Consider the following 26,888-nt stretch of genomic DNA (forward strand, 5'->3'; position numbering starts at 1 on the left):
GGAGGTATACTTTGTACTATGTCCTAACTATGGAGAAAATCAAGAGGCAAGTCACACTTCTGCTACTATTTTGCTTAAGGTGGGAACCATATGAACCACATTTGAAAATGAAATTGGCCCAACACTAGGGTTATCCAGATGTGATTGTAGTTTCTATCACTGCTGCTTTCTTACATGCAGGTGCCTCCTGCTGCAGTAGTGGTCTGACCTGCATTCTAGGGCCCAGCATTGGATCACTCGCACACAACCTCCCCTAAACAGTGGGGGACATGGCCTTGATTGTAGAAATGGAGGCCTTAGCCGTCCCAAACAGCATCAAACTGTCAAACACTGACAGTTTGATGCCAACTGCATCCTGTGTTACACAACCCATTCGTGCACGTGTAGATCGGGTTCTGCAAATGCCCAAAGTACTGACAATCTGTGATTTGTGGCGCAGAGCGCACCCCCGGGCGCTGTGTGAAATATGGTAGCATGCATTATTTTCAACTGTTCCAGTGTCACTATGGGAACATTAAGATAAACGTAATCCCTATTTATGTAGAACACCACTCATTAAGACTAGTTCAACAGTACAAATCAGCCTAGAACACTGGACAGACATGTTTCTCCAATACTGTTCCAAAGTGTTATTGATATAATCCAGATGTAACTAAACATATTCTAGAGTCAACATTCATGTTTGCATTCATTGCACTAGACTTTCCAGCGTGATCCCTGTTAGTCTTATTGCCAAGTTGGCAGAAATCCCTTATTTGTCTATTCATAACCATTTGGAAAATGGGGAGCAACACGTTCTATATGCAGCAAAACAGAAGCATCCGCTTCACGGACGTCCATATAGGCCAGAGAGAAAGCAATTAGATCAGATAAAGCAAGGCAGTATTCATATGATAATAGCACTGTCTCAGTACAATGTTTCTCAGCTCCACTATCTGTAAAAGGTCATTGCTAGCATGTCATCAGTGCTTGGATTTAATGTCTAAATCCCATCTGATTGGTATTGTGTTTGAATGAAGGGCATGAGGCAAATAAACATGTCAAGAAATGCATTTAGGAGAGTCCTTCAACTCCTTTGTGTGAATGAAATTGATAAAATGTCTTCTATCCACGGTTACACTAGAGAGTTTCCAGGGATAACAATGAAAACATATTTAATACATATCTCCTGAGAGCATTAGGTCTTATTACTTCAATACAATTATGTATGTTAATATCCAGGGAGACAAGTTCTTCAGTGTTCATGCTGGCCAGTTAATCTTTAGTAACATTACTAACCCGAAGCAGTGTCCTTTTATTATTGTTCCTTCTACTTGACATGATCCGTCATACAAACAGTTAACCCCTAGCACTCTTCTGTAGCAAACAGTAAAATACTACAAACTATTTTAAGTTTAAAGATAATTTGTCACAACTAAAATATTGATCTGCTGCATAAATGTTTTAATTTCACTTTAATGTATAACTAATTAGAATAATTTCCATCTATGTAAATTAGCTACACCTCCACCCTAACTTGATTGATATACATACAAAGTGATTAGAAAGCAATATATGAAGTGTATGGAAGGTGGAATGTGAGTTCTATTAGGAGGGCACCAGGGTGAAATATTGAATTTATTTGGAAGTGCTGACATAGTCGAATTGTATATATATATATATATATATATATATATATATATATATATATATATATATATATATATATATACACACATACTAGTGTTCATTCTAGCACCCGCTATCTTTGAAAACCCATGCAGTTCCTCTTCCCTGCCTGGGGTGTCGCTGTCTGCTTTGGTGTTTCTAGCACATGTCTGGTTTGCATATCAGTGCTGATATACAGACCACACTGTGCTAGAAGAACTCAAGCAGACAGCAACACCCCAGGCAGGGAAGAGGAACTGCATGGGTTTTCAAAGATAGCGGGTGCTAGAATGAACACTATATACATGAAAAACAATTTATCGGAGAGCGCTAGACTTAGTACCACCTAGTCAATCATACACTGGTTATTGAATGAAACACCAATCACATTTCATATAACAATTCTTTGTCCCCTTCCAGAATGATACGTAACATTCGTTCAAGATCAAAGTTCTTTATTAAAACCTAACGCGTTTCGTCAGAACGACTTCATCAGGGGTGTGACAAAAATTTTTTATTATTAGGCCAGCATGGCAGCTAGTAATTCATTCAGGACAAGGTAAAATCAGTAAGATTAAGGATTTTTGAGAGGACAATCCGGCTCAGTATGCTATATAATTCCTGTAAGGGTGAGGTCCTTGAATGTTGGGCTCAAAAGGCCAATTAGATAATAGATTTGTGGGAAGCTGGTCTGGCTCAGTATGTCAGACAATTTACTGTAGGAATAAGGTCCTTGAATATAGCGCTCACAGGGCCAATAAAGAGATGAATTTGGGGGAAGCCAATCTGGCTTAATGTGCTGGATAGTTTCTGTAAGGGTGAAATCCTGGGGTATTGGGCTCACAGGGCCGTATTTATACGGATGGACCTTATAGATCCAGTGGACAAACAAGAGATCCAAATAAGAATATCACCTCTCAGATAATCACCACAGTGTAGTATATGTCCCAAGCTCCTTCACTGGCTGATATATATATATGTGTGTGTGTGTGTGTGTGTGTGTATATTATTACACTGAACACTTTGTATTTATGCTGCTGGTCTTCCTGACGAAGGGGCTTAGGCTCCGAAACTGTTGACGCACATGACTTTCTTCTGAAGCACCTATATTGTGAACAATACGCAATTTCTTAAATTCTGGCGAGTGCCGCCTTACGATTTCATGTTGTGATCTCTACTAAGAAATTATATATATATATAATATATATATATATATATATATATATATATATATATAGAGAGAGAGAGAGAGAGAGAGAGAGAAAGAGAGAGAGAATAGAAATGATCACACAAAACTTTGAAAAATTCTTAGATGACTGTGCCAGGTCCAGATTCAATAATTAGTACATCCCTGCAGGTAAACAGAGAAGACCAGCACCAGTCCATTTTCATTTTTTAATATGCAGATTGTCTAGCAATTTCAAGAGGACGAGGATCATTATGTGATGAGTATTGCCTGTTGGGTGTCACTTTACTATGCTGGAATATTGAGCATTGAGATGTCCTTTGCTGGACAATAAATCTGCATATTAAAGCAAACAAACTACCTGCAATACACCATTGAAGTTACTATGGTCTGGAATAACCACCTTTATTGAATGAAAAAAGACTTTTTAATAAATGTTTATAAATTTTGGACTTTACTTTTATTTACTTTGAATTCAACTAAAGGCTATTAAAGAACCAATTACTAAAGGTCTGAACAAGGGCGCCAACTTACAACTGCTATCCACACCCCCCCCCCATCCAAAGAAAAGTACAAGAACATTGAAGTGAATGAAGAAGTCGGTCCTACAATTTTGTAGACTGGATTGTATACTGTAACTCCATTATTACTTTTTCCATCATATGCATTTCCAGCTAAACTCAACAGTCATAAAAAGTATGAGAATCATTTTAAATTAACAGTTCAAAACAATCATGTTCCCTGTCACGTATGTGATTTTCACAAAATCATTGCCAATGCGTATATTGTGGTTCATAAATGAGTTAAATAAAAAAACTTGGGCCTTAATCAGCGTGGTTAGCCAAGCCAATTATCAAGCAACTGGGCAAAACCATGTTCCACTGTAGGTGGCTTTGGGTTTTCTGTGCAGGGTAAATAATGGCTGCTTTATTTTTACACTGCAAATTTAGATTTCAGATAAAAACACCCCTCACACAAATTTAAATCTCTCGGAACATTACATTTGCCCCACCTGCAGTGCAGCATGGTTTTGGCCAGCTGTGTGTGTTTTGCCCAGCCTGCTTTGCTGTTACCCCTTTTACACCAAAAATCCAGGATCCAACTAGGCATTTGGAACACGGATCCAAGCGAGGTCAGATCCGGGATTTGCACAGTTTACACTGCAGTGCCTACCCGCAGTGTAGACTGAGGCGGCGCTAGGAGATAACACCATCTCCAAGTGCTGGGACCGCGATCACCCCTGCCGGAACCGCCGATCACAAGCCCAGCACAAAGGGTAGGCTGCCCCCAGCCCCCGTGCACCCCCCGTCCACGAGGTGAATGGATGCCACACACAGGCATCCATTCACCTCCTCCCTGCCATCGCTGCTGTCTGCAGAGTACAGCAGAAAGCAGCGAAGGCTTTGTGTGCCCCTGATCCAATCTGGTTGGCCTTCCCCCATTGATGTAAATAGGAGTCGGGTCGGATGACCTGGCGTACCCATGTACACTGCCCTCTACCCAGGTCCTAGTCGTGTTCAAACCAGGTCAGGACCTGGGTAGAAGTCTAGTGTAAAAGGACACGGGTGGACCCATTTACACTGCCGCTGACCCGGGTTTTTGCCGTGGTGTAAAAGGGGTATAACAAACCTTTATCAGGCTCTTTGTATGTTTAATTCAACCACAGGCTGTGTGGCTTGTTACAAATTTGCAAATCCTATCCTAAACTATGGTGTGTACACATGTTGAGATTCCCTTGCTATTCGACTTAAGATTTGATTGGTATGCAATCTTTGCTAACTCTACTATTATAACTGTACTATTTACATAAAATTCATACAATCTGCATTAGATTTGCACTATATAGTCATTGCTGCCCTATCTGGGTTTCGATTTGTGCTGCCACAGGAGCACGCCTCGGGATCGCAAGGTAAAAAAACCTGTGCGGTCTGCATACGATTTTGACTATATAGTCAAATCTCACCGTGTGTACACAAGTGGCACCTGCAGGTGAAACTATCTCAGCACTCGCAAGCTTGCTCTTATTGGCCACCGAGAATCTCATCAACTGAAAAGGGCGCAATGTATGACATACAGGGGCATAACTTGATATTCATCGGCCCCATAGCAAAAGTTTGTAAAAGCCCCCTATTTAGCAACTGATGGTGATAAATGCATGTAGCGCATATTACTTAGACAGTAAAGATGGCCCCCCCTTCAGCTCTGGGCCCCATAGCAGCTGCACTCCCTGCACCTATGGTAGTTACACCCCTGATGACATATCCAGAAGCTCTAGAAAGAATAACTTATTTGCATACCTGCCCTTGGTTGCTCAGTAGTAATCTATCCTAAACTGCAAGAGAAAAGCAGGTTGACAATGTGAGGGCTACCCACTGTCATACCTACCATGTGAACGGAATACCCAGAAGGCTTTGTCACAGCTGGGACTTTGAAGATCAAAGAAACTCTTTGTTATGTGTACATGTTTGTAAATAGCAGCGCCATGTACTGTTTTCCAAATACAAACCCTGACTTATGCATTGTACAGGACCAAGCCTTATTTTACAACATAAAGATGTATCTCACGTTGACAACGTTGTATTATGCCCCACCAAACCTTTGATGTCAAATTTTCTGGGTATACTCATTTTGGAAGTTTAACATGTCAACTTTTTTTGTGTCGACATTTTTCATGTCAACTTATTACCTGTCTTTGTCACTATCAAGTGTATACCTTTTTTTACATGTCGAACTTTCACTGTCAACTTAGTAAAAAAAACCTTTAAATGCAACACATATTCCTATTTTAAACTAATATTAGGTATATACACATACAGCTGTACACAGAACATAGCAATTGAATGTTTGTTTTACAGTTTGTTTGGTTTCAGCTTAAGAATGTAATCCAAACGTATTTTGTGTAATTCTTACCAGGGTTGCAGTCTGTGAGCAGTGAGCAGATGGAGAGGAGAACTTTAGAAATGGTTAGTGCCGGGCTCCAGTTATCTTTCAGGATATCGAGGCAGATCACTCCTTGGCTGTTAATGTTGCAGTGGTAAATCCTTGTACGAAATGTCACCTAGAAAATATGGAAAGTCTGTTAATTGTTGCCAGTAACATTTATATTACTAATTAAAGCTTACTTTCACTGAAATACGCACAGACTTGTACAACACTCAAATTATTAGAAAATGTGTTTCAAAACACCCCCAGGCAATATTCCAGGCTCTTTACCAGAGATTACAGAAATCATGTCTAGATAATTCAGTGCATTTTTTTAATGTGCATTTGACTTGTGTATAAACATTGAGCGTCCTATTTATCAATATTGTTTTTGGGGATATACCTGTTTTTGGTGATAGCTGCACATCCTTGTCCTTTAAATATACCGCTGAGAGAGAGAAAAGCATTTCAGTACAGGTTGAGTATCCCCTATCCGAAATGCTCGGGACCACGAGCATTCCGGATAGGGGAATTTTCCGGTTTTTAGAATAAATTTTTGTAGCCATACTTACCTGTCCCCTGAAGGTGTCCGGTGGTCCCTCGGTGTCCGCGCAGTCCCCGGGCGTCCACAGCAGGCCTCCGGCATCTTCTCCTGGTCTCCAGCGGTCCCAGGAATGCATTGCGCGAGTGTGCGCGCGCACCGGTGACGTCACCGGCGCGGGCGCACACTCGCGCAATGCATTCCTGGGACCGCTGGAGACCCTGGAGAAGATGCCGGAGGCCTGCTGTGGACGCCCTGGGACTTCGTAAGTATGAAAAGAGGGTTAGGGGGGGTTAAAAAAAATAAATAAATAAATTTGAATGATTCCAAAAACCACGGTTTTTGGAATAATTCGGATAGGGGATGCACGGATAGGGGATACTCAACCTGTATTTGGCCCTGGGCTCCATTCTAGCCTATGGGCTATATTTCACAAAAACTACTTCTCCAGGACCCTCCCTAGCCATTTCAGCTGCACATGCATGGCCAGCTGGCTGCATATGTGCAGTAGTACTGTGCTTAGGAACCCCAATAAAGGACTGACGAAACCACGAACCGCCTGCAGGTGTATATTAATACATAAGATCTATATGCTGACGTCAAATTTGCTGACGATACTACCGTGGTGGGTTTGATTAGTGGGGTAAAGGAAGACTGCTATAAGTTAGAGGTGCAGAAATTAATTGAATGGGGGTGAGGTTAATAACTTTCTCCTAAATGGTAAAGAGACCAAGGAGGTGGTTATTGACTTTAGAAGATCAAGAAGGTCGACTATTAATCCGTTGGTTTTAAATGGTGAAGAGGTGGACAGGGTTACAAATACTACATTTTTGGGTATTACGTTCTCGGAAGATCTGTCCTGGTCCACACATACCGCAATGGCATTTGGAAAGGCTCAGCAACACCTTTTTTTTCTGCGAAGATTACGGGCAGCCGGCCTATCTAGGCCTATGCTTATGAACTTTTACTGCTGCGTAATCGAGCGTCTGTCAACTTATGCCATTGCGGTATGGTGTGGAAATTCAAAGTGCTCTGATCGGAGATCCCGAGGCAGGATAGTTAGGGCTGCTAAAAAGGTCATTGGCCAACCTTTGCCTAGGATGGCAGACATTTTTTTAAGAAGGGGGAAAGAGAAGGCTAAAAAAATCATTCTAGACCCTAGTCATCCCTGCTATTCTCTTTTCTCCCTGTTGCCCTCTGGGAAACGTTACAGGTGCTTAAGTTGCCGTACTAGCCGGTTGCGGAGCAGTTTTTTCCCATCTGTTATTTTGTGTTTGAATTGTGATATATGAATGTTGAATTATGAGTATTTCCTTCTTTTCTTCTTCTTCCTTGTGAATTTCACTTTACATTTTTTTATGTTGTAGTGACAATAAATTATTATTATATTCTATAAACAGCTAGTCCATAATCTTCAGTCATTCAACACATGGACATACAGATGTGTCTTTATACATCTCTGCTGCAGTTGCACATGACAACATGCACAGGAGATTCAGCGGATTCAATTGATATGCAACACTTGTTTATCTGAGTGCTACAGAGTCTCTGAATCTGAACTGCTACAATGCAGCGGGCATCACTTTTTCCATACTGAGTATTGTTTCTGCGAGTCTGCCCATATATTTAAAGTGTCAATCATATCAAATTAATCAGCACACTCTCTTGGTTTGTCCTTGGCAAGACAAAGATGTTCTACACCAGCAGAGTTGCATGGGGCCTGTAAGATCACTTGCGGCAAGCATCTCCTGCTGCATGGCGCAGTTGAGACTAACTGTAGGAGGACACATCTATACATAGTTACTTATTCCTGTTCCAACAACTTAAGATGTATAACCAGATAGACACTAACACATAGTCTTTCCACACCCGAACATAATTATACACGTTTACTTCTATTCCAAACACATTACATGTTTAAGCCTCTATCACTATGCTTTCTACACAATGACATGACAATATACATTTACTCCTATTCCATCCAACTAAGATGTATTACCAGCTAGTCACTATCCTATAACCATTATGACATAACTCCTAGGCAAAAGCACTGGGGTTTCTGTTCACCTGGAAATCTCGCTCCTCTTGGCCAGCAAATCACAATAGCAAAAGTATATAATATGATTACTAGAGCTGCCGCTACAACATACAGTCTAAGAGCAGAGCTGCTGCACATGCCCATGGGTAGCAGCTACGTTTGCAGTGCATGTGGAGTCCTCAGTCAATGCAGTGGACCAGAGAGTAGCTAGCAGGACCAAGAGACAGGAGCCTCTTGGTCCTGCTAGCTGGGTAGTGGACTGTGCTCTTAGAAAGTGCAGTTTTATGTCCTACTGGTTCTATCATATTTGTATATTTATTAATTGATGTTTAACCTTTTCTTGACCACTTTTTTATATATTAGTTAATATGTTTGATACAGCACATACAGTATTATAGACCATCTATTAGTGTTATAATTAATATTTATTCCATACAGTAACCAGTGTATAATGTCCAGGGTTTGTACTAGATTTTTCGGTACTTATGTAATATCTGGGCTCCCGTTTTTCTTATGAGACCGCGTCCGCTCGCCACGCTTCGGGCACGGTGGCTCGCTGCGCTCGCCACACTATATAAAATCAACTCCATGCGTAGTTGGATAGTAGGGGTATGAAAAAATGGGGTGCATTTAACATGGGAGTGCAGATAATACATAAGTACCGATTTTTCTACTGCTCTCCAAGACTTATGCGTGCTCAAATGTGGGAGATTGTGGATTGCATTTGGAACCCCCCCTTTAGAAATTCTGCATTTGCCCCAGTAACTCTTATTTTAACCATATAAGAAGAATAACGCCTAAAAAAATTGCATGCGCTATGTGTTTACCACAATGCCGATACTGTAAGTCCACTCTGGATCTACAGCATCCGTAATATATCATATGATTCCTGTGCTGAATTTGAAAAGTACAGTACAACAATCCCCTTAAGAAACATTTTGGTTCACATTCGAAAATACATGTATAAAAGTCTAGCACATAGCAGCATATGAGTATTGTAAAAGCAAAGCACAGGGGGGCAAAAAGCGAATACATTTTGACATGCTGAAAGAGAATTTCTATAAACATACGTTGGTCCCTCAGCTAAGCACCAGCAATTTGCTAAGCGTAGATTTGTCAGTTCAGAAGCATTATCCGGTATCATTTTGCACTCCCTCAACCAGAGAATGTATCATTGAAGCTTTTGAAATCAACAACATTTACTCTGACCTGCAGGTTATCCAATACTGTTTACATGTAGTTTAGGCTGAAATAAAGTAAGATCAACAGACTCTAAAGCTGATTTATTCAAAAGTATTAAGAATATACCCCTAAACAGAGTGTGGTTGATTTGTGTGAATACAGATGCAAACAGCAAGCATGCAGGGAGACAGATTAGATTGCCTGTCTGCAGCTAACAAGGTCGCAACAGAAGGGAAAAAATGCAATAAAAGCTGATTTTCAAGTTCCATAACCTCAATTAAATAGTCATTGGTAGAGGAATGAAGACGATTTGAGGAAACAAACGCACAGAAACAGAATTATATTGTTTGTCCTATCGCAATGACCCCTTATAGATACTCTATATTACCCTTGTATCTATATCGCTTATATGTTTTATCGATTTGCGGACTAAGGTAAAGAAAGCCATTACTTTGTTAAAAGAAAAAAAAAAGTATGTTGTACCTTGCATTCCACCCAAGACACGATTTGCAAGTGAGCCGCAGACGCGACTTCCGCTTCTGGGGATGGCGCATTCACGGATATGTGAGGATTACCTTTGGCCACGAGGAAACCCGGCCAAATATGAAAACTGGATATTACCATATGTTCTGTTTATGGATGGGGGTATAAATATGTGCTGTACTTTGATACACACACTTCTGACGAAGGACATCACTGTCCGAAACGTGGAAAGTGTGTGGACTCTCCGCCGTGGACACCTACTGCTTAGCTTGTTCCTCCACTGGATGTTGGATCCCTGAGCCAGCACTTGGACTCAACTTACCACCCCTGGTTCCATCGTGGATGAGAGGTCTCGTGTAGGATTAGCCCAGCAGTATTTGCCTGGTGGATATGTTTATTGCTTCCTTTATCACTTTTGTTTTGCGAGTGCATTTTTTTAAAATAAATACTCTGTTTTTGCTTCAGAAGTATTGCACCAAATGCCTCTCTATTTTTTGGTCTCCAACACATCCTTTTAAAAACCTTGATGTGTGGGTGCCTTGGAGATCATTGTAATTTCAGGGCTGTATTGCCTTGAGGATTTATAACATGCTCTATATATACCACATGTCTGTGAGTGCATTTCATTGAATAAATTCTTCCATTTTTTAAGAAGTACTGCACCAATTGTATTCTGTATATCTCCAAAACTCCAATTGTGGGTGTTTTGGTTACTTTCTTTCAGACCTGTGAGAGCTTTCCTCTTCATTGGGGTGTGTGAAGCAGGAGACACCTATGTATTAAGTTTTGTATTTTATCCCATCTTAATGGCATGGTTGTTTTATGTATGGAACTAGAGATAGCGCTAATGGGTGTTAAATGATATTTTGTGCACATCTATCCTTCTATTGGTGATTGACAAACACTGATTTCATTGACACCATAGCTCCACATCTCTTTTTTTGCGATAATATTTTAGAATACATTTTGTATATTAACTGCTAAACTGTGCCAAAACATATGAACCGAGGTAGTTACCACAGATCCTACAGCAATTATGTTAAACCATCTCATTTTGTGACATGTTTCTATGCGGTTTGTACATTTTGGAATGCATTAACCAGTTGTAATATATTTGATCCAATTTACCTACTGGAGTTTGGAAAAAACTGTAGTCTGATTTTTTGGGAGAAAATTCAATTAGAGTAAATAAAATAATCAATGGGACAGGGCAGCACAAAAAGCATAACAGAAGTGGTAAGAAGGTGCAATAACGTAATTTGGCATCATTTTATCATTGCAAACACTTTACTATGCATGATGCATTCGCATCACATATATAAATTACTTTTTTTTTCTTCTTTACGTTCTGACAAGGGGCAGTATTCAATGAGAAATATCGCCGTGTGGAGCAAATCCTGTTTAGGATTCGCTGCACACTCGCTGTGTTCCGGAGGGCTGGCTGCCACTCGCTCTCTCCGTATTCAATGTCGGAGGGGCGAGTTGCCCCTCGCGGCGAATCTTAACCCCTGCAGCGGACGAGCGTCCGCAGCAGGGACCCGTGGGACGGTGGCAGGCAGGGAGATTGAAGTCTCCCTGCCTGCCCCAGAACGTATGTTGGGGGGAGGTGGGCTCCCCGGGACCCAGGCAGCACAAGCTGCCCCCCCCAGAGCCAGCAGGGGACCGGGTATATTAACTGCTCCTGATCATGCATATGTAATGATCGGGTGCAGTGAATATATGAATATCTAATGAGCGGATCGGCTCCCGGCCCCCTGCTGGCTGCTCTGTGTAAAAAATAAAAAAAATAAAAATATATATTTTTTTAAATTAAAATATATATTCATGTGCTATAAGCACATGAATAAAAATAGCATGTCCCTTCACAGAATAAAATTCCTGATTTTTTGACACCAAAATTAAAACAAAAAACCTTTTATTTAAAAAGTTCACATTCCACTTCTCCATGAAAAGATGGAGAATTGCTACAAGGAGAGACACGGCGAAAATCACTCAGAAAGACGGCGAGAAGTGCACATTGAATAGGGTTGCTCGCTTTTTGAGAGCAAAAGTCTCCGTCCAACGCGAGAAAAGCACAAACTCACCATAAAACATGGCAAATTTTTCTCATTGAATACTGCCCAAAATCTTGCGGCTGATCTGTACCTAGGACTTGACCCATTCCTGGTTCCTAATGTGTACAAGCTGCCTACACACAGCAGAGACAGCAATGTATAGTACACCGAATATAATTTGCATGTATCTTTCACTGGGTACTAGTAGTACAGTACAATCCGGGTAAAATATTTATAATCATTGCATGCTTTCGCTTTATTATTCTAGGATTGCTTAGTAAAATTTAAATGCATAAACTATTTTGCCTATAGAAACATATTAGCATTGATTATTAAGATTGTAAACAAATTTAGATTTTACTTAATCAACTTAAAAATAACTAATGGAAACATTTTTTTGTTATTGCAATATTGCCCCAAGTGGCCAAGCTTAAGTGAATGTAGAATTCTTGCTTGAAATTACTAAACAACATGTTATTAAACAAATTAATTATCAGACAGGGGTAAAGATTTGTTTAATTCAGAGAAATCTGTTCCACCAAATATACCGGTGTACAGACAATACAAAAATAAAAATGCTTTAACCTATTAACCAGTTTCTGCTTATTTTTTAAAATTTCTGTGTATCGGACAAACATCACGTGGTGTGCTCTCCCACTTCCGGGCATAGTTAACGTGACATCAGTTCCGCTGCACGCCCAATGGGATGATCAAGTCACCCAGCCAGTGCATTGTGTATCACCAGCTGTCACATTTTAGAAATACACAGGTGACCTGGAAAACGTGAACTGTAGGGGGTACTTGAGGATCAGGGTTGGGCATCACTGGTCTAGTGTGTATCCAGCATGAGTCTCTGAATCTGCATAAAAGTGCTACAATGCAAAAGCCACATGTATAAAGAATAACTCAAAATATATAAGTGGCACACATCAAATTAATCAGCAGCCTTGTTGTGCATCCTAGTCACATTGCATTGCGACGAAGACGCAACATCTGCAAAAAAAACACACACACCAGGTGTTAGTGCTGGTGGCTCACTTATGCTAGGCATATCACGAGTATTGAGGCTAGATGTAGGAGGAAAAACTATGACAATTATCCCACTAAAGCATCTATTTATTAAGCCATGGAGAGTGATAAAGTGGATGGAGGTAAAGGACAAGCCAATCCGTTCAGAAATATCATTTTTCAAACATAGCATGTAACATGGCAGTTAGGAGCTGACTGGCTGGTACTTTATCTCCCTCCACTTTAGCACCCCTATAAAATGAAAAATAAGCTGCATTTCTCTTAACAAGAAAATCTCCTTAGCTTAGTTTTAACTAGTCCCGTTTAAAATAGTTTTTATACCAGAGAAAATCCAAATACACTAGAAATCCTTTCAGGATGTGACTTTACAATGTATAATGCTGCTCTTAAAGGGTAAAGGGATCTTAAAATAGTGAAGGAGACGCTATACAGTGCAATAAGAATACCTTTTTATAAATCGCCAAAAAAGGGAGATTATTCAAACTAGATAAAAAGACATTTTCAAACTGTGGAGTTAAAATAGTAATCACTTCTACTTCTTCATCTGCCACTAAGGGGGGTATTCAATGTCAGGGGAATGGCTGTCGAGCAAGCTCGACAGCCGTGCCCCTGTCCCGTTCTCGCTTGGCTTGACTGGAGCTCGGCGGTCGGGATTCAATGTCCCGGCCGCCGGGCGAGAAGGGGGCGTGGCCGCGAGTTGATGACGGAAATAGACGAGCTCCGGCCAGGAGCTCGCCTATTTCCGGCTTTTCTCGGCAGAACGAGCCCGACAGCTTATGCTGTCGGGCTCGTTCTGCGGTGAAACCCTGTTTAATGCTGTCGGGGAAGACAGCATTGAATAGGGCCCCGCAGCCATCTCCCCCATCGGGAGATGGCTGCGGGAGCACGACTGTGTTTGAATACCCCCCTAAGCGCACAATCAAATGCCAGGCCGTCTCCCGCATGTCTTTGCATGGAATCAGACATTCCATGTATATCTAGTACTAAATTTAAAGTGTGTAAATTGCAAGAAGAATCAGATGACGCTCCGACATTCCGCCTTTCTGATGTCAGCGACCTGTTTTTTTGCGATCTGAAATTGGTATTTGTATATAACGCTTTAAAAATACCTGCATTATCATATACAAGTAGGGCACCTCTGGCTACTCAGGCCTTAGTACAGGGGTCAGGGAACATTTTACCCCCCAAATATATTTAGATATGACAACGTTACCCCCTTGATTTGAAAGGAAGGAAATCGTATCATTTTAATACACACTGTACCCCTAGAAATTGATGACATATCCTGCTAGTAAGGTACACAGCCTGGCAACAAAATTTGTAATACACACAGCCATACATGGTAATCATCACCACCAATGTGTGGTATAGTCATTGATAATGTGACATCCAGGAAACTATTAGTGTCAGTATTACAAGATGATATAGTGACAGTCTGTGCACATTTTTCCCCTAGACTAGAGATGGGTACACAGTACCTTGACAGGAGCCTATAACCAGGCAAAGAAACTCAGTGCCGCAGCGGCAGTACAGACTCTGTGCTGCCGAGATGGCGCAGCAACTAGCCGACTCTACTGAAGAAGCGGGCGGACTTGGAGGGGGCCCGGGGCATCACACAGGGAAGTGTGTTATACACTATAGCAGAGGTTCCCAAACTGTGTGCCGTGGCTCCCTGGGGTGCCTCGGGACACATGCAGGGGTGCCTTGGGTTGGGGGTCCAGGACTAACTCAAATTATTAATGGTTAGTTATTTATGAGCAAAACCAGTGCTGGTGCCTGCCAATCATAAAATGTGTACAAACAGAAGCAAATCCTGCCCTTTACCACATAAATCACCCTAAGAATCAAATATATACTCAATCTAATTAAATTTTGTTTGGCCTAGGGGTGCCATGAAAAAAGTTCTGAAACTCTAGGGTGCCCTGATTCAAAAAAGATTAAGTTACCCTGCACTATAGCCTGACGCATTGCACTGTGTCAGGTCCTTGTACACTACTTACTGTTTTTATCCAGTACAACTAAGTGGGTAACAGGCACAAGATTGGTTTCAGCTCTGCTTTTCACTTATCTAAAAACTAAAGTAAAAATGTAGACATGTAAAATAGCAGAAGCATGATTTTACAATGGACTAGTTATGCCTAACAAATATCATTAGTTTTAACATGGCAAGTTTCAGATTGGTGTAAAGTGAATTATTGGGATTTTGTGACTGTGTTATACTGTTCCTCATGATGATTTGGTACATAAGATCTAGAAGATAAAGTATTTACATGGGTTAATAATAGGATGATAAATGACAAAGACACAGTAGCTAGATCAATACTGGGGCCTGTCCTTTTCTGATGTATTATTAATGATCATATAGATGGCTTAGAATGTAAGTTCCCCGTGTTTGCTTATAAAACATACAACAGGATAAGAACTACTGTAGACAGTGAAAGGGCAGATAACACGTTATGTAAATAAATCTAGGGTTATACGCTTAGGCCACGATCAAAGCATCCTGGGAAGTGTAGTTCAGCAGCAGCTGGAGGGCCAAAACTTCCTCATCCTTGTTGTAGATTCTGATTGTTTGCCCATAGCAACATCACATATCCTCTGTGCTAATGGCCATGCAGAGGTAACAAGAAATGTATCCCCATGCCACAATTAAGGCTGGGAAGGATATTTCCTCCTGTGAGGCTCACATGGCATTCCTCATAATGGAGCTTGTGTTTTGCTTTCCTTTAAATCAACACAATTAGAATTTAATACAAGCTGAACATTTGTGTTTTTTTTTTTTTTTTTTACATTGCTAGCTACTGTAAGTTCCTGTGTTTTTTTATAATGGTAGCTAAAGTCAACCAATTGCTAGCAGCCTACAAATTAAACTTCCCTAAGAAAACACACTGTCATTAGTTGCGCAATTGATGTCGGTGCAAAATAAGCTCAGCTGGAGAAACACAGTCTGCTTATAATAATGAGGCAAACATGTCCAGTGATATATCCCTTCTAGCCTCCAGAAAGGCAAAAAGTATATATGCAAAACCTTTTTTCCTACTTAAATAGAAGTGGGCCAAAAATGCCTAAAGGTAATATTGCTTCTGGCTACCACACTATTATCTTCAAACAGCTGTCGCATGTAAGCAGAGACTGAGAGAAGCAACCAGAAATATGCATGACTGTAGGCCAGAATGACACCAGACTGCTATCAGCTACACAAACACACCGATGTAAGCCTGGAAAGAAAGAACAGGTATTTTAAGGCAGAATGATAATTTATTGAAAAAATTGCACATAAATGTTAGTGGGGATATTTCTTGCTTTCCACTAACAAAAGCACTGTTGCTGTTTATTACCACAGCATACTCTGACGCTTCGAATGCCCCTCAAAGACATACTGTGAAGGCCCTCATACACAAGTGAAATTTGGTCCAAGTCGACCCATAAATTGGACAAATCTCAGGTGTTTGACATTCTGTCTGACCCCATGAGCGGTCCCGTGCACATCGGATCCTAGTCAGGAGGTTGGACGGGCTGCACATAAGAGAAATCTTATGTGCAGCCATCAGTGGCACATCGATGGGGGACTACAGAACGAATGGAAGTGGGGCGAGCCGTGCATGAGCACCCAAAGTGGTGGCGGTAGGAGCCGGGCATGCAAAGAGGCAGAGGGGTGAGCAGAAGCCAGGTGAATTAAAAAAAATACATACAAATGAATAGCAAGCTCTCAGCCAATCAGTGGTTGCTCACTGATTCCTATGGGTATTTCTCTTGCAGCCCAGCTACGTCCACATTTTCCCGGCTCTCGCCACCCCCCTGCCTGGCTACACCTGCCTGCTCCATGCTCTCACCACCACCACCAACCCCCCCCCCCCCCCCAAGCTTTTGCGATTTATCACATAAAAAATGTCACATCAAGTGCCTTATCCTATTTGACATCTCCCTGGGAAGATGCAGAGGACTTAATAAGGTATTTTTTATTGATTTTTTTTGGGAAAAGAACAAAACTCTTAAAACATACAAATGATGTAGCAGACACAATTGACAAGTATCGCAGATATGAGACCAAAAATGGCAAAGTACATATGCAGTGAAAAAGGGACAGCAGATTGTTATGAATATCAAAGCTGTATCATGAAGTGGTCGTAGAGCGAGCATCCGAAGACGCCATTCGGGCTCGCCCAATCCCCCACCAATAATAAAATCGCAATATAAATGACAGTATAGACTCTCACTGCAATGCCTAAATAAGTATACATTGTCAAATTGGAAAAAAATAATATTACAAAACTTAGTGTCTGATCAAATCGAAAAGTGAAGAATATGAATAAAAATAAATCAAACTTCCCAACACAAACTTCCCCAAAACCCCCCACCCTGTATAACCTAACCCAACCCTAGGCACACTTGGATCCCATAAAACTGTACCCATCCCCTAACCCTTCCTAAACTACACTAACCTAAGTAGCCTTAACCCCCCCCCCCCCCTAAAATAGGAGAAAGATAAACATGGACTGGCTGGGGCGGTAAAGTAACAACCATAACTAGGATAAACCCGACCTTCCCACCAACATTTGGATTTAAAGGTCAAGTAGCATCCAAGCTAAATAATTACATCATGGAGTGACAAAGTAAGATAATGTAACAAATCTATACCTCCAAACAACATCAGGATATCCTGCTATCCCTCCGACCCAAATGAAGGATAACGCAACTAAATGGACTAAATGTGGTGATACATTAATGGCCAGGCGCTAAGGCAAATCAGAATATTCTATTATTATTAAAGCATAATCAAACTGATCCAATATAAAGAAAAAACAGACAGTGTACTGTTAAACTAAGCATAGGAGCCCAAAATAGTCAGGCCAATCTTTTTGACCTTTAGTATACATAAGAATAGCGTTGTTCCCGCGTACCCAAAAACACAAGTAAAAAAAAACTGTAAATACTGCTATTAAAGTCCCGAGGTTGTCCCGTTCAGCCAAAACCTTGCATATAAAGGGTAAAAGGAGCAATCAAATGAAAGGCATCGTAGCTTAACATCCATTGGTACAGCTGCATTGCAGATCTTTAAATATTCCTCAATAGCAGGAAACAAAAGGTCAGTTACATCAGTAGGAGACGCCTCATCTTGAACAGATCCAAGAGTGGAGCCGTTGCAGACGACATGCAGACCACTAGTTTAGGGCTTAAAGGCTAAGCCATCATGTCACCAATTTTATTGAGGAGCCTCTGAGTGGAGGCGTTGATGGCCTGGAGGATACTTTGCAAGGAGCTAGACATCATGAGAAGTGTCAAAATGGTGGTGTCTAGCACACCAATGGAGTACACAAAAGGATAGCGTCCAGAAAACCTCAAGATTCAGACTCCAGTCGTAAACAGAGTGTAGGTGCAGCGATGTATGGCAGAGCTGCGCTGTCTCAGGGTGCCAGGATGCGATGGACACTGCGGGAAGTATGTGTGTGCAGGGCAGGAGGTCACCAACGAGGAGAGCCAGGTAAGGCAGAGCAGGAGTTTGGCTGCTAAGCATCCCCGATGAGCAGCAGCAGCAGCAGTGTCTTCTGGGTCACGGGCTCTCCATTGTAGCAGCACACTCTCTGTATGTGAGTGCTCACCACGGGCATCACGACAGCAGGAGATCTAACGGCGCGGCTGCATGTGATGTCCTGCGGCTCTGGCAGACACTGATCCACCAACAGAGTAAAACAGAAGATTCAGGCTAAAATATTGTGCGCTAAATCAGCAGCCCTAATAACCACTTCCAAGAATTGGAAAACCACTCCAAAAGAATTAAAATACAATACCATATAGAGTTTGGCAGGTTTTCAAGGTGCTTAGAAATATTAAATTTTTCAAGATGATACCCAAATAAGAAGAAAAAAAACACAATAGTGTAATGTTGTTTGACAATATAATGACTTTAGGCTGTGACAGTATTAACTCGTACCCAGTCCATAATCTTGAAAAATTTAATATTTCTAAGTGCCTTGAAAACCTGCCAAAATCTATATGGTATTGTATACGGATCCACCAACAGTTCAGGGATGGAAAGTCACAGGCCGACACTCCCGCCCGCGGCCACCAAGCTGATGGTGGGGGAAGTGGCAGAGCGGGAAGGGAGACCAGCACCTCCAGGAAAAATGTATGCCCACGTGGCGCAGGAGGCGAAAAGGCCACAGTCCCTCCTGCAGTCAAAGCAACTGAACGGGGCAGAGGGAAGGAGGCACTCCACACTCTCCCATCGATGCGCCACCAGAGGAGAGGGTAAGCTGCGGGGATGCACAACAGGATGGGCAATCAGAAGATTTGGCGAGGAGAGCTCAGCACAGTACGTACTACTCTATGCTGGTCTTGGCCACGCCCCTCAGCTGCCGAAGACTTAAGGTCCATGGGGGCCTTAAGAAGATGGGTGGATTGAGACAGGTAGAGAATACTCAAAACCAAACTGTAGGTGGTGCTGTTCTAATAGTGTCAGTAAAAGAGTATTATCTATTATTATATTAAAGGCTCAACACACGATATAAAAAAACTCCCAGGAGTTTGATACCAAAAACAATTAATGATAAACATAGGATATATAAAACTGTAAATATATTCTACTAAATGAAGCAAATATGCAACTTGCCAACAAAGTGGCAGCGTGCAACTATGCTCGTATGAGATGGCAATAAAAACCCTTTGATCTCGCAAGTGGACAAACTTTGTGTTCTCGATGTGATTTTTCTGCACCATGGCGGCTTTTTTTGAGAGGCAGTAGTGAGAGAGTGCTGCCTGGGTGCTCCGATATTGGTTCCTCTACATTAACCCTTTGAGTACCATGCCAGTGCAGCTCACAGTGACTGTTATTTTAGTATAATTAAATAAAAATACAGCCAAGGCAATTAATTGAAGTTTAGTTAAACATTGCACCCCTAAAAAAAGAAAATTCGCTTTGAGCGACACTTGCATTTTTAGCAGATATTTTGAGGACCTCTCACAGAAACATTGGGGCTGATGTATTAAGCCTTAACAAGAGATAAATGCAAGGGTGATAAGGAGAGATAAAGTCCAGCCAATCAGCTCCTTACGGACTTTTTTCAAACACAGCCTGTGACATGGCAGTTAGCAGGTGATTGGTTGGACGTTTATCTCTCCTTATCACCCTTGGATTTATCTCTTGTTAAAGCTTAATACATCTGCCCCATTGCCACTCAAAGGTGGTCCTGTGTCCGGACTGAAATACAATAATTTAAACTAGTATACCAGCACATGGCATATGGTTATTAGGTCATCACAAATTAGGTCGATATGCATTGGGTCGACCACTGAAAATTTACATGGATTAGCTGGATGGTCGACACAAGCATTAGGTCGACATGCGTTTTTAACCTGCTTGAGCCGACAGGCGGTATTTCATGCCCTACCATCCACTAGGGCGTGGAGGGAGAATAGAATAGTGTGCCCGAAGCATGGCGAGCGCAGCAAGCCACACTGGACACTTTGACGGTGTGTCCATGGCAACATTTGCAACAAAAAAGTGAAAAACTCATGTCAACCTATTTCATGTGTCAACGTTCTGTATGCATAGCGGATAGGGATGCCAATCGCGGGGCATTTTTTTCAATCCCGGGAATCGGTATTGAAAACTGCTCAACCCCCGGGATTCCTGTGATTGGCATCCCTAAAAGAAAATTGCCCCAGTGGACCACATTGACTTACTTTTGGAGAGCAGAGGAGGGGGACAGGAGGCAGCTGTGCGAAGGCAGAATGGAGGCAGGCGGCAGGTCTGACATGTGCGAACGGGAGAGGTCATTCAGTGGGCAGTATTCAATGAGAAAAATTTGCCACTGCCCGCTGTGTTCCGGAGCCTCGCCGGCTCCAGTATTCAACGAGTCAGGGGCTCGCTGCCCCTGACCGGCGAATTTTAACTCCTGCGGCGGATGCCGCAGGGAGCCTGAGGACAGCGGCAGGCAGGGAGATGGAAGTCTCCCTGCCTGCCCCAGAAGTTTGTGGGGGGGGGGGGGGGGGGGAGGTGGGCTCCCCGGGTGCCAGGCAGCACAGGCTGCCCCCCGGGAGAGCCAGCAGGGAAGCAGATATTCAACTGCACCCGATCGTGCATATGTAATGATCGGGTGCAGTGAAAATAAGAATCTCTAATGAGCGTCTCGGCTCTGGCCCCCTGCTGGCTGCTCGTGTAAAAAAAACAGCACATGAATAAAAATAGCATGCCCCTCCTCAGAATAAAATTCCTGATTTTTTGACACCAAATGTAAAAAACAAAAACACTTTATTTTAAAAGTTCACATTCCACTTCACCATAAAAAGATAGCGATTGCTACTTGGTGAATCATGGCGATAAAAACCTTGAAATGTATTCGCCATCTGGTCATTGAATAGGGTGATTCACCGTTTTAGTCAAAAAATCGCCGTACAGCACGAAAATAGCACAAAATCGCCAGAAAACATGGCGAATTAGGCTCATTGAATACGGCCCAGTGAGTAGTTACTACTACTAGTAGCTGGCGGTGCAGCGCTGTGGCCTGCGCGGTGTGACCTATGACTGAATCACGCTGCGCAGGCCACATGCGGGGTCGGGAACAGCCGGGATGGGTCTGAGCACCTGCCTGGCATTAGACTGCGTATGCGCAGTTTAATCCAGAAATCTTACATTTTGGGGCCAAATCCCAGAATCCCGACGATCCCGACCCCAGGATTGGCCACCCTAATGTTGACCTAATATGTGTTGACTCAATGACTTATACCTTAACACACAGCCATTTACAGCCACAGGCTGCACTTGCGGCTGAGGCTGTCCATAATCCAGCTCCACTCCCCCATTGTGCTTAGGGTCCCAGCAGGGGAATGTAGTGTGACCTGTCTACCCTAGCCACACCTGCTTTTTTATTTTCTTACTAACAATGTAACTGCTGTAAGAATGTAAAATGATCTACTGTAATACAACAGTTACAGAATATAGATTGTGTGCCCTCTTATTTATGTTAGATTACTTAAGGCGGCTGAATAGTGTTTTAAAAAAATATATAATTATTATATTTTATATTACACGCCTGGGTTCTGTTACTGCCCACCCAGACTCCACTTACCCTATACATGCCTCATTCTCTGAATGCGTCCATACTCCTCCTCAGTCATCCACTGTGTATTAGGTTTTCTGAGGCAGATGTATGAAGCAGTGATAAGGGAAAAGCAATGAGAAGTCCATGGAAACCAATCAGCACTGACATCATTTGCATAATATAAAATTATACAGAGAAGCTGATTGGTTGCTATGGACAACATCTCCAGTGGCTTACTCCTCCTCCATAATCACTGCTTCATGCATCTGTCTTCTCTGTCTTCAATTTAAAATGTCTATCTGTTTTCCCTTCCATGTCTTTGTCTCTGCTTACTGTATATGCCTCTCCGTTAGCCCCTTTGTATGCGTACTTGCCCCTTACATTCTCCCCCTGTCTGAGAGTTTCCCATTGTCCCATCTTTTTTCAAATCTGTGCCTACAAACCCCTGTCACCACAATGTATCCCACATAACCTCCCACTTCTCAGGCATCTCATTCCTCCTCCTCTAATCGATATAAAGGACAAATTCAGTGCTGGTGGCTACTGATCAGAAGGGGTTTGGACAAACTAAAGCACTAATTTGTTCAACACCACAGGTAAGCACAATTTGCTGATGTCATTTTATGTAGTTGACTCTTTATAGGAAACTTTTTTTTGCAAGGAAACTAAGTTAGGTATGAGTTGCCTCACATTGGGGGGAGGGTAGTGTTATAGTAGGAAGACTCATCTGACAGACCCTGACCACTAATTGCTTCTATTGATGGTCAAGGGGTGCAGCAAAACCAATCATGAGGCACAGAGAGTACCACGAGACTGACTGATAGCCTAATGGGCAGTATTGCCTTTGTGATTGCAGTATAGTTTACAATAGCCGTGGACAACATTGTGCTCTACAAACGTACAGAGCAACAACTCTCAACATGACCTGTGAAACAAAAGCCAACATGGTATGCTGGGAAGTGTAGTTCTACAACAGTGGTCAAACCACTGACAGCCTTGACATGATTTAGAGCATTCACCAAGCAGTGTTGCCAATGCATTGCAGTCCAAGAACATAAAAGAATAGCAGTAGCAGGCCAGAAAGCTACACATTACATAGCAATACCATCTAAAAATAATTACATTTACATAGTGTAGCTGCTCAAGCATTTTTCATTATACACAATTCCATTATAATGTTTATAATTAAACTGTCTTGGGTAAATCACCAGAGTTGATCTTTAATAATGAATCCAAATTGCAGCCTGTAATGTAAGTTATACGCATTTCCCCCCTGTAATTTGTGCATATATTTTAGCATGCTGTCAGAAACTCAGCTGTGATACTACAATTTATGAGTAGAGTTTATATTTGTTTTAAATAACATGTATAGTAAAACCTACCGGGAACATACCCTCTTAACCCTTTGTCAGTCATTACCCAGCCTTGTTTTATTATTGTTTTGTTCCCAATGGGATAGGATGAAGCTATGTAAGAAAATAGTCATCATCATCTGTGAATCGTGTACCCTTATCGTTACGTATTTATCTCCTGGGACCGCTGAGAAACTGGATATAGATGCGGTGTGAGAGGTCTAGATCAGTGGTCAGGGAACTCGGTCCTCATTACCCCACACAGCGCATGTTTTGCTGGTAACCCAGCAGGTGCACAGGTGTACTAATTACTCACAGACACATTTTATAAGGTCCGCAGGTGGAGTTAATTATTTCACTTGTGATTCTGTGAGGAGACCTGCAAAACATGCACTGCGTGGGGTAATGAGGACCGAGTTCCCTGACCACTGGTCTAGATGAACCACAAGTGTAAAGGGGCATACACAAGGAGCGATTTTTGCTAGTGAGCGACTTTGACTAAGCGATTTGACTAGATGCAACAGCGGTTTTGGCTATACTAGAATTAACATACTTGGTTGGTATTTACTTGCAGAACGCCTAGTGAATATCTCCCTCAGCAGTGAATACCAGCGATTTGGACTGAATCTAGTACAAATAAGAAAATTCTTGCCTGGCAACTTTTTTTTACGAAGCGATATTTGTCAAACCTACAGTAGCCAGATTTGTCTAACCTACAGTAGCCAGCAATCTTTACTAACATTCTAAGCAATTTTGACTTTGTAGTCAAAATCGCTTAGAAGGATCTTTCCGTGTGTACACCCTTTAAGGCTTATTCTTATCACCAGGGGATGCATTGACTTCAACTTCTACAGTACTAGTGTAAAGGTCACAAATTATGTGCAGACAGATTTACCCATTCCTTTAATTGTTTCTAAAACTATTTATTTGTATTAATCAGAAATTAAACAAACAATTAAATACATTTCAATATTGCAAACATGCAGAAGCAAACCCTTGTGGTACAATATAGAAATATAGAGCTGGGGTTCTCAAACTCTGTCTTCAGGACCGCACACAGTTCCTGTTTTACAAGTCCCCCCGGCAGGTGCACCGATGCATTCATTACTCATTGACACATTTTAAAAGATTCACAGGTGGAGCTAACTATTTCACTTGTATTCTGTGAGGAGACCTGCAAAATATGAACTGTGTGGGAATCCTGAGGACCGATTTTGAGAACCTGTGATTTAGAGTAAAAGATCATCAAGATGCCATGACTACGTTAAAAAATAATAATTAAGAATAACAGTTATTTATTTTTTATTATGAAAATAGACACTCTTATATTGAGTGCTTTCTTTACCAAATCATGCCTTCCACCATGTTGATTTGCCAAAGCTTTCAATAGCATTTTTAATGGATAGTAATAGCTTGACCCAGAGTTACACCTAGCTGTTAAAGATGACCTTTCACCACAATTCAAATGTAATTTCTATTATTTGCCAGTTTCTACCTAATTTGATTTAAAAAAAAAAAAAAGAGACAACATCAATATATTTATCTTCACTGTGAACTTTAATATTTGGTAATAAGGAATGTGGGTTAGAACCACTATAACCGAAAATGGGTAGTGATTGCACCACAATGAAAGTGCTGTTGCATCACTTTGGGACGTCCCACACCCGCGAGGTTGTAGCTAGCGGAGAGTTGTAGCACAGTAGTCCCGGTTACTGAATCAGTCCTGATTTTGAGGCAGGACACTGTGGGCGTTATTCAATGTAAGGGGGAGCGGCAGCGAGGGGGGATAGCTTTTTTTAGCAAGAAAAAGCCATCCTCGCCATCTGGCCCCCTTGCCGGCCACTCCTCGTATTCTATGTTCGGGGGAAATCCTCGCTGTCACAGGGTGGTGAGGATTCCCTGGTATGGTGAGGTTTGCCTAAAATGCAGGGAGCTCGCTTGCATATAGCGACCAGCCTCGCCATTTTGACAGCCGCACTCGCCGTTTCCACATCCCCTCAGGGAGCAGGCGAGGTGGAAACGGCAAGTTAGAGGAGGGGCGTTGAACACTGATGATGGCCTATCGGCACTGGTCGCCATATAGCTCGCCGTCAGCAGCTGAATATTGCCTGTATTCTTATGCCTGTTTTATACCTTTACTCTTTCCCTAAGAAGTCCCTACTTAGCAATTGTATTGTTTTCTCTGCAATCCTCATTTCTCACTGTGAGCCTCTATTGACAGCATTAGGAGTTAACACATTCTAAAGTTTCAAAGCCAACATCATTAGAAATAGGAGGAAAGCATACAAACCCATAGAGGAATATCCCGCTTCCTACATGCAATGCTGCTGACTTTGATAAATGTTTCATGTGCACAGGCAGATATATTTATATATATATTTTTTATCATTGATTTATTGTCATTTCTAAGACAAAGCCGATGAACACTAGAAAATGACTTGACTTTGTGATGGGACGTCAAGCCAAAAACACATAAAAAGGTACATCTAACCTCTGCTCTTGGCAAAAAGCCGCACAATCATTAATGTACAGTATTGCAATGCAGGGCCTCCGGTACCTGCAGAAACTGTAGGCTGATAGAGATGTAGTCGATGTTTTAACATAAACAGTTGAGCAATTATCAAATTGCAGTGAGCATTAGTTAGCAAATGCCTGACAGACTGGGGCTATTTTGTGGGAGGTGCCAGGGAGTGGTGGAAAAAACAAAGGTGGATCATGACCATTGTTGGGGTTTGTATATGTGTACAACTGCAACTCTAAGCAGAAAATAAGGCACCAGCGTCCGTTCCCATGGCCATTCTGCTTGACCAAATGGTCCCTCAGGTGGTTGATCAAAGGAATTGCGACCATTGCTGCGTATAGGTGTGCAGTTGCTTGGATCTGCACGGCTAATGGTGGTTGTCTAAATACCTTTCCAGGCACTTGCAGCATTAGCATATTTTTGCATGTTGTAGATAGAAATTAAATCACATTAACAAAGAGATATCTAAATCAGGCCCTACTCGCCTAAGAAATCTGCAAGTGTCATTAGGTTACAAGGTCAGAGGGCATGCACTGACTGTACAGTACTCAGCTTAATGCTCGTCATCTCTGCTTCTAACATATGCATAAACCTAAGGATATATAAAAGGTACACTTTGGCCCTTATTCAGATCTGATCGCAGTACAAATTTGTTCTCAATATGGGCAAACCCATGTACAATGCAGGTGGGGCAGATGTAACATGTGCAGAGAGAGTTAGATTTGTGTGCGTTATTTTTTTTCTGTGCAGGGTAAATACTGGCTGCATTATTTTTACACTGCAATTTAGATTTCAGTTTCAACACACCCCACCCAAATGTAACTCTCTCTGCACATGTTACATCTGCCCCACCTGCAGTGCACATGGTTTTTGGCCATTGTGAGAACAAATT

At 41.9% G+C, this 26,888-nt stretch overlaps 1 protein-coding gene across 1 annotated transcript in view; it reads right to left on the bottom strand.

Moving 5' to 3' along the window:
* Positions 1 to 26,888, bottom strand: part of LOC146080965 (ubiquitin-conjugating enzyme E2 E2) — a 236,220-nt gene that overhangs the window by 22,748 nt on the left and 186,584 nt on the right. Inside the window, exon 5 of the mRNA XM_083188743.1 lies at positions 5,744 to 5,891. Coding sequence (XP_083044869.1) covers positions 5,744 to 5,891 — 148 coding nt within the window. The remainder of the gene's footprint in view (positions 1 to 5,743; positions 5,892 to 26,888) is intronic.

The sequence above is a fragment of the Crinia signifera genome, chromosome 5 (assembly GCF_055691185.1).
Source record: "Crinia signifera chromosome 5, ASM5569118v1, whole genome shotgun sequence".
Lineage (NCBI taxonomy): Eukaryota > Metazoa > Chordata > Amphibia > Anura > Myobatrachidae > Crinia > Crinia signifera.